This window comes from Muscardinus avellanarius (assembly GCF_963383645.1).
Source record: "Muscardinus avellanarius genome assembly, chromosome: 13".
Classification (NCBI taxonomy): Eukaryota; Metazoa; Chordata; class Mammalia; order Rodentia; family Gliridae; genus Muscardinus; species Muscardinus avellanarius.
The window spans coordinates 8,755,429-8,764,811 of NC_137799.1; the positions used below are offsets into that span (position 1 = coordinate 8,755,429).

General features: G+C 52.3%; 1 protein-coding gene across 1 annotated transcript; it reads right to left on the minus strand.

Moving 5' to 3' along the window:
- Positions 1-144: 144 nt before the first annotated feature.
- CFAP157 (cilia and flagella associated protein 157) lies at positions 145-9,383 on the minus strand (the record flags this gene model as incomplete). Its single annotated transcript, XM_080709418.1, has 9 exons — positions 145-216; positions 519-705; positions 853-1,019; positions 1,347-1,497; positions 1,687-1,817; positions 2,042-2,309; positions 3,111-3,264; positions 4,334-4,605; positions 9,211-9,383. 9 exons carry the CDS (start codon positions 9,381-9,383, stop codon positions 145-147), a joined length of 1,575 nt encoding a protein of 524 aa, XP_080565544.1.

Sequence of the window (9,383 nt, forward strand, 5' to 3'; positions counted from 1 at the left end):
AAGCTGCTGGGCCTTCTTGGGGTAGGCACTTTTTATATAACTCTTCCCTGGGCTATCCCAGGCAACTTGTGGATTCAAGAGGGGAGCTGTGGCTAGCAGGAACTCTCCGTTTTGGGGGTAGGGAGTTGTTCTTCTCTCTGCATGTCACTTGGGATGCAGGAAAACTCCAGGAAGACATGACTTTTTGAGCTTTTTTAGGGAGCCAGAGGTATAGCCCTGTAAGATTAAAGGTGCTAGCTTGGAATCTGAAGCCTCCTCAGGAGGACCCATCCTTCCCCTACCAGTGGTGGTGGTGGACTTGCTGGACAGCACAGTCTGGCAAGCCCCCTTCCCAGGGCAACAGGGGCGGGCCTTGGCCCTGTGAGGCCCTACCACACCTTTCTTCAGCCCATTCTATAGATGGAGAGGCTCAGAGAGGTCCAGCCGTGTCCCTAAGGCCACACAGCTGCAGCCTAGCAGAGCCACAATGAGTACCCAAGGCTGGCTGCCTTGCTGTCCCCGGGCCCCTGCATCCTCACCTGAGACATGTTTTGTGCCCGGAAAGTCCCCATGCGGGTGACGTAGGAGAGCAGCCTGAGGTCCTGGGGGTTGGGCGGGACATGGGCGCGCTGAGGCACCAGTCCTAGATCTCCCGGCTTGTAGGTGGTGATGGCAGACAGTTGTTGCAACAGAGATGCCCCCTTGGACGGCTGGCTACTGGGCCGGCTGTGGGGAGGGGCAGGGGTCAGCACTTGCAACTCACAGAAGAGGAGGAGAGGCTCAGAAAGATGTCAGTCTGGTGCTGGGCCAGGGCCAGCCCCCAGACGGGTCCCAAGGCTGCCTCTTCTGAGGCTCCAGAGGCCGCCTGCTCACCCCTCCTTGGGCGGGTCACGGGGCTGGTTCTTTTGGGTGGTATACAAGGTCACGTGCGGCCTCCGGGCCATGGCGGAGCTGAGCAGCGTCAGCAGTTGCTGCAGCAGCTCCTTGCGCTGCAGCTGGAAGACCACGTTGAAGTCGCCATCCTCTTCGTCTGTTTGCATCTGCCAGCAGGAGTGGGGGGGATGAGGCCCACGGTGGCCCCAGTACCCACCTACCTCCTGGACCCTGAAACCCTAGTGCCCGCTTTCCCAGCCTCCCCTGCTCCAAGTGGGAAGCCCATTCTCCAGTCGGGAAGACGGAGGCTCCAGGACTTCCACAGCCGCCTCTAGAGAAGGCATTCAGCTCTTCTGAGATCGCAAAGGGCTCTTTGAAGTCCAGAGTCAGGAGATGACAGCCAGGCCGAGTGGCCTCTCCCAGTGGCTGGGTGCTTTGGAAACAGCGTCCGTCCTGAGTCACTCCTCTCCCGATGCCTCCTGCTTCCTGCTCACCTGCAGAATGTCCTGCAGGAAGGAGGTGGCCTGGGCCAAGGTCATCTCCAGTCTGGCCCGAACCTTCTTCTCCTGGGTCAGCTCCTGCTGCAGCTGCTGCAGCTCAGTCTCCTGCTGCTCCAGCTGCTGGTTCAGCTGGTCTCTGTGGCTCCTGGTCCAGGACAGGATGAGTCAACAGCCCTCCCCATCCCCACGCTGTCTCCCCATCACCAAGGCCGCGGGCTCTGCCATTTCTCTGTAGCCCATCCACACCCAGGTCTGACAGATGAAACCTAGAGGTCTTCTAGACAGGGAAAGTCATGGGCCTGGCTCCCGAGACCATGGCCAGCAGCGGGCGCACCTCAGGGCCTGGTTGTCCGCCTGCAGCTTCAGGAAGCTCTCCTCTAGGTCGCTCAGCAGGAGCCTGAGCTGCTCCACCTCGGCCTTGCCCTGTTCCTGCTCCAGGCACTTCTCGGTCAACATGATGATGATCTGTAGGGACAGGCAGGTGACGGACCGCAGGGCCCGGCCTCCTGCTCCTACATGTGCAGAGGCCAGCCGCAGCGGCCGCGCAAGGGCCGGCCCTGCTTCAAGCCATGGGGCTTCAACCCGGTGCGGGGCCCACCCCACCAGGCCGGGGGCACCCAAGGACCAGGCCCTTCAGGTTCCCTCCCGCCTCCTGTGCCAAGGGCCTGGGGCAGTGGCGTAGCGAGCACCTTCTGGTGGCCCCTGCTGTTCCTGGCCATGAGCTTCTGGGTGTCTTCCAGCAACTCCAGCTGCTTGTGCATCTCACACTGGCTGCCCTTGAGCTGCTCGTTCTCCTGCAGCAGCTGCATGCCCTGCTGCGACACCTTGGCCAGCTGCAGGGTCACAGTGCTGTTCTCCAGGATGGCCCGCTTCGTCGTCTCCCACATCTGGTTTGCAGCCACTTTGCGGAACTCGGTGGCCACCAGGTTCACACGCTGGATGATCTCCTTCCTCAGTCTGGTCAGGATGGTGGGAGTGGCAGGCTGTCAGGCAGGAGACAAGTTCCGGGACCCCTCCTCACTCCCCTCCTCAGGGGGTCTCCAGGACCCAGGGCCATCAAACACTTCTAGGCTTGGGCAGGACACTTTCCCCTGTGAACCCTCTGGACTTTTGGCGTTCAAACCAATGCAACAGACTATTACCTATTAAAAAATTCTCTCTCTCTCTCTCTTTTTTTTTTTTTGGTGGGGATTGAATCCAGGGAATTCTACCTCAGAGCTACACTCCCAACCTGCTTTTTTTTTGTGTGTGTGTGTGGTTCTGGGGTTCCTGGAAACCCTTCTACCTCTGGGCTACACGCTTAGACCCATTTTATATTTTTTATTGGAAACAGGGTCTCTTAAGCCAGCAAGGCTGGCTTCGAACCAGCGTGATCCTCCTGTCTCTGCCTCCCAAGCGTGCACTACCACGCCTGGCCCGATTTTATTTTTTATTTTGAAACAGGCTCTTACTGTTGCAGAAGGCCTCACACAATTGCTGAGGCTGGCTGTGAACCTACAATCCTCCTGTCTCAGCTTCCCAAGTATTGAGATTACAAGCATATGCCACTGTACCTGGCTAAATAAATATAATTTAAATCACATGAAGTGGCAAAAGAAAAATATGTCCAGAGAGTCTCAGTGCCAGCCTGAGGACAGGAGCTGGGGCTTACCCACTTTCTCCCACCCCTTCACAAATCCCAGCCTGAGTGGGGTGGGGGAGCAGAGGCCTGAAGCCTGGGGTATGTGTGTGGCCCAGCAAGGCACCGGCCCTGCCTACCTGTCCTTGTCCAGCACCGACTTCTTCTCCAAGTTGTACACATAGTCATTGTATTCGGTCTCCTGCTTCTGCAGCTGGTCCTCCAGCGAATAGAACTTGTCCATGAGCTCCTCCTTCTGCAGCCGAAACTCCTCCAGGGCGGCCAGCTTCCCCCCTGCCGCCAGAGGGCGCGAGCCTGCTGAGGGGCCCTCGGGCCCCCCTTCCTGCCTGTGCCCTCCTGCCCGCCCCAAGTTTTCTGCTCCAGCAGGCTGCATCCCATTTCCTACCTTCAGCTGGGGTGCCCTCCTATTTCCCCTCTTCGAACTGTAGGAAGCCTTACTCAATTCTACTTTTTCCAAGCCTCCTTGATACTGTCCTCTAGTCCCCTCTCCTGAAAGTAATTAGCAGCTGAATCCAAGCCCCTCAGGTGCTCAAGTGGTCACTGGAACTTCACCACGCCCCCGCCAGCTGGGCCACCTGAGGTGAGACTCCACCTTTTTTAATTTTTTCGTAGTACTGGGGATAGACTCCAGGGGCATTCTACCTCCGAGCTACACCCCCAGCTTTATATTTTTAATTTTTTTATTTTAATTTATTTATTATTATTATTATTTTGGTGGTACTGGGGTTCCTGGAAGCCCTTCTTCCTCTGGGCTACACTCCCAGACCTATTTTATATTTTTGAAACAGGTTCTCTTACGCCAGCACGGCTGGCTTCGAACCTGCACGATCCTCCTGTCTCCGCCTCCCAAGCGCGGGGATTACAAGCGTGCGCCACCACGCCCGGCCTTATATTTTTATTAACCTATTTTTATTATTTCTCTTTCTGGGCTTTTTTTGGTGTGTGGTATTGGAGATGAAATCCAGGGGCCTTCTACCTCTGGGCTACACTTCCAGATCTATTTTGTATTTTGTTTGGAAATATTATCTCACTAAGTAGCTGAGGCTGGCCTGGAACCTGCGCAGTCCTGCCTCAGCCTCCCAAATGCAGGGAGTAGAAGCGCGCCACCACCTCCTTTAGATGCCTCCTCATCTACACACTGGGGATGGGGCTTCATAGGATTCTGGGGACGGTTAAGTTAATGTGCAAGCCAGCACACGTCAATGTTAGGCAAGATCACCCCCATTTCCCAGGTGAGAAAACCAAGGGCCACAGGGCAGTGCTTGCCCGGGCTGCACGCAGCAGTAGAGCTGGGCCCTGAGCCCTTGGTGGCCCGGCCCACGGCCCCGCAGCCCCTCCTCACCCAGGGCGATGTTCTCTGTGGTGAGCTGGTCCTTGGTCTCCTGGAACTCGTGGCGCACCTGGGCCAGCTGCGCCTCGAAGGCGTCCTTCTCCATCTCCTTGGCGAGCTGCAGGCTCTGGAGCTGCTCGTTGAGGTCCGCGATCTCATCCACCCTCTGGTTGAGCGTGCGCTTGAGGAAGGCCACGATCTCCTTCTTGCTGCTGGCCAGCTGCTCAAACTCCTGGCGGAACAGCTTATCCTGCACGGCCAGCTCATCCCACTTCCGTTGGTACCTGGGGCGGGGTGGGCGGGGCCGAGGTCCAGTGTCCGGCCTGGGGGGTGAGCTGGGCCTGGTCTCCTGGACCCTCCCCCCTTGAATAAAGGGGCATTTGAACTTCTTTGTGGTCGGAATACAACCTTATCTACCATGGTGCCCCCCCCCCCCGCCAATTGGTGGTCTTGCCCTCAGCCATACCTGGGCCCAGGTGTGTGTGTGTGTGTGTGTGTGTGTGTGTGTGTGTGTGTGTATTACTGGGGATTGAACCCAGGGGGTATTCTACCTCTGAGCAATATCCACCCAGCCCTCTTAATTTTTATTTTGAAACAAAGTCTTGCTAAGTTGCTGAGGGTGGCCTTAAACCTGCGATCCTCCTCTCTGCCTCCCAAGTACTAGGATAACAGGCGTGCACCACCACGACTGGTGACTGTAGCCATGTTCTAGGATTAGGAAACCAAGGCTTGGAAGGATGAAGAAACTCACAGTAAGTGGCAAAGCCAGCCAGGCGTGGTGGCGCATGCTTGTCCTCCCAGTATTTGGGAGCCTGAGATGGGAGGATCACAGGTTCAAAGCCAGCCTTGACAAGTTAACAAGGCTCTCAGCAACCTAGTGAGACCCTGTTTCCAAATAAGAAATAAAATCGGGCTGGGGGTGTAGCTTGAAGGTAGAAAGTCTCTGGGTTCCATCCTTAGTAAGTAGCAAAGCCAGAACTTGAACCCTAGTGAATCTGGCCCAAGAGTCAAGACGGTCAGCCGCAATGTACGCTGTGTGGTCAGCTCTGCAAGTGCTTCCACTCTCCCAGCCCATCTTCTTCTTTTTTTTCCTTCCAGTTATGGGGATGGAACCCAGGGGCATTCTATCTCCGAGCTACACTCTCAGCCCTATTTTTTATTCTGTGTGTGTGTGTGTGTGTGTGTGTGTGTGTGTGTGTGTGTGGTACTGGGGTTCCTGGAAACCCTTCTACCTCCGGGCTACCCTCCCAGACCTATTTTTATACTTTTTTATTTGGAAACAGGGTCTCTTAAGCCAGTGTGTCTGGCTTCGAACCTGCACGATCCTCCTGTCTCCGCCTCCCAAGTGTGGGGATGACAAGTGTGCACCACCACGCCTGGCTTATTCTTTATTTTGAAACAGGGTCTCACTGAGTTGCAAAGAGCTTCACTAAGTAGGTGAGGCTGTACTCAAACTGCGAATCCTCCTGTCTCAGCCTCTCGAATGCTGAAATTACAAGTGTACACCACTATGCCTGGCTCCAGCCCATCTTTGATACTTTTGATCACTGAGGCTGGTATTGCCTCCTCAGTGGACCCTCCTTGTCCCTGGGTTACCCTGGTGGCCCTCTCTCTGGCGCCTTCCTGCAGGTTGTCCCTCTGGGTGGTCAAGACCTGATGACGTGTCCTCCTCTCCACGCAAGACCCTTGACTTCATGCTCCCCTGGACTCTCAGGGCCTGGCAGAGGGCTAGGCAAATAACAAACACCCAATAACGGTCTGATAAATGCATTTTTTCCTGTGGTGTATGGTGGCACACACCCATGATCTCAGCAACTCAGGGGACTGAGGTGGGAGGATTGCAAGTTCTAGGCCAGCCTGGGCAATCTGGTGAAACCCTGTCTTAAAATTGAAATAAAGGAGCGGGGTGTGGTGGTACATGCTTATAATCCCAGCATTTAGGAGGCTGAGACAGGAGGATCGCAGTTTGTAGACAGCCTCAGATACTTAGGCCCTTTGCAACTCAGTGAGACCCTGTTTCAAAATAAAGAATAAAAAGTAGGGCTGGGGCTTGTAGCTCAGAGGTAGAGTGACTCTGGGTTCCATCCCCAGTACTGCAAAAATAAATAAATAAATAAATAATAAATAAATAAAAAGGGCCTGTAATGATGGTGTACCCCATAATAGCAGTACTGGAGATGCTGAGATGGAAGGATCACAGGTTGATAAATTGCCTCAGCAAGTTAGTTAGGCCCTCAGCAACGTGTACCCTTTTCCAAAATAAAAAATTAACCAGGTATAGTAGCACATACCTCTAGTCCTAGTACTTGGGAGGCAGTGACAGGAGAATCACAGGTTCGGAGCCAGCCTCAGCAATTTAGTGAGGCTCTCAGCAACATGGCAAGACCCTGTTTCCAAATAAAAAGTAAAATAGGGGCTAGGCGTGGTGGCGCACACTTGTAATCTCCGCGCTTAGGAGGTTGAGACAGGAGGATCACACAGGTTCGAAGCCAGCCTCAGCTACTTAGTGAGGTTCTCAGCAACTTAGTGAGACCCTGTTTCCAAATAAAATATAAAAAATGTCTTAGAGTATAGCCCGGAGGTAGTAAGCCTCTGGGTTCCATCCCCAGGACCACCAAAAAAAATAAAAATAAATAAAATAAAATAGGGCTGTGGGTGTAGCTTAGAGGTAGCATGCCCCTCGGCTTAATCTTAAGTAGCAATAAAGAAATGAGTGAAAGTCAGAAAGGGATAGGGATGTAGCTCAGAAGTGGAATGCCTTTGAGTTCAATCCCCAATACTGCAAAGTAAATAAATACTGGAATTCTTTTTTTTTTTTTTTTTTTTTTTTCAGTACTGGGGATGAAACCCAGGGGCATTCGACTTCCAAGCTACACCCCGGGCCCTATATTTCTATTCTTTATTTTGAAACAGGGTCTCACTAAGTTGTGGAGGGCCTCACTAAGTAGCTGAGGCTGGCCATGAACCCAGGTCCTCCTGTCTCAGCCTTCTAAGTAGTGAAATTACAAGCATATACCACCACGCCCAGCTCAGGAAATACAATTTTAATTCAGAAGTTCCAATTACTTTCCCAGGCCTGTCACTCCCTGAACCAGTTTCTCTTCAGGTCTGTCAATCCCCAATTCTTGGGAAATCTGTAATTTTTATATTGATTGATTGGTTGGTTGATTGATTGAAGAACTGGAGATGGGGCCCAGGGGGCATTCTACCTCCAAGCTACATCCTCAGCCCTATTTTCCATTCTTTATTTTTTTTAATTTAAATTTTTTTTTTTTTTTTTTTTTTTTTTTTTGGTGGTGGTACTGTGGTTCCTGGAAGCCCTTCTACCTCTGGGCTACACTCCCAGACCTATTTTTTAAAATATATTTTTATTTGGAAACAGGGTCTCTCAAGCCAGCACAGCTGGCTTCAAACCTGCGCGATCCTCCTGTCTCCGCCTCCCAAGCACAGGGTATAAGCGTGCGCCACCACGCCTGGCTTCCATTATTTTGAAACATGGTCTGACTAAGTTGCAAAGAGCCTCACTAAGTATCTGAGGCTGTCCACGAACCTTGATCCTCCTTTTCTAGCCTCCCAAGTGCTGAGATTACAAGCGTGCGCCACCATGCCCAGTTTGAAACCTGTAATTTTTAAAAATTAGCTGTAAACCAGGTGTGGTGGCGCACGCTTGTAATCCCGGCGCTTGGGAGGCTGAGACAGGAGGATCGCACAGGTTCAAGGCCAGCCTCAGCTACTGAGTGAGGCTCTCAGCAACTTAGTGAGACCCTGTTTTCAAATAAAGTATAAAATAGGTCTGGGAGTGTAGCTCAGAGGTAGAAAGCCCCCGGGTTCCATCCCCAGTACCAAAAATAAATAAATAAGTACATAAATACATAAAAATTAACTAAATTAACTCACTTATGATAATTACCTCCGGCACTATTAATTATCTCACCAATAAATAGACTAAGCAAAAAGAGATATATTTTAAGAAATCTATCATTTAGAGGACTTTCTAGTGTTATCTACTGATCAGATAATGGAGACCACGACAGCCTAGGGATGCTGGCAACAACCAGACCACCAAAAATGACCGTCACCAGGCTGATGTCACACCTCCATCACACCTCCATAGCTTCCCATAACCCCCTCCAAGTTTCCTTTAAAAGAAGGACCGGGAACCCCCAAAACATTTCTTACTCTCCAGATGGCCCCCATTCTCCCTTGAATATGTATTCTTTGCCTTCCTAAATAAATTTCTGTGCCTCTAGCAGCACACAGTGGCGCATGCCTATAATCCCAAGTATTTGGGAGGCTGAGACAGGAGGATGGCAGGTTCAAGGCCAGCCTCAGCAACTTGGTGAGACCTTCAGCAACTTAGTGACACCCTGCTTCAAAATAGAAAATAAAATAGGGCTGGAGTTGTAGCTCAGAGGTGGAAAGCCCCTGGATTCAACCTCCAGTACAAAAATAAAATAAAATAATATAAAAAAAACCTCTGTTCCTCTGCAGACACTCGTTGAGATTCTTTTCCATCAAACAAAGTCCAGGATCCCTCGTCCTGAGTCCAGCCATCCCCCCACCTTGGGACCTTCTTCTAAGAAATTGCTTCTCCAGTGACATTGCTTAGAAGGAATGTCCGGAAGAGGACTGGGGGTGGGGTACAAACACCCCAACATCCCATGAGAGACCAGAACACTAGTTTAGGGCGCCTGGCTGAGTCTCTACAGGTTGGTTTTGTTTTTTGGTTTTTTGGTGATCCTGGGGGTCAAACCAGAGATGATCTACCACTGAGCTATATCTGCGGCCCTTTTAATTTAGAGTCAGGTCTCACTAGTTGCCTAGGCTGGTCCTGGACCTGTGATCCTCCTGCCTCAGTCTCCGAGTCACCGCAGCCTCCCGCCACCCACCGAGCCAGCCTGTCCTCCAGGTCTCGGATCTGGGCGAGGTAGAACTCCCGCGTCTCCTCTCCCAGGGGCATTTCCATGGGCTTGATGACCACGGTAGCGTCCTTCTTCCCCCCTTTCTTCTTCTTGACCTCGGGCTCCTTAGCCCCCTTGTTTGCCTTCGTTTTGGGAGCCAT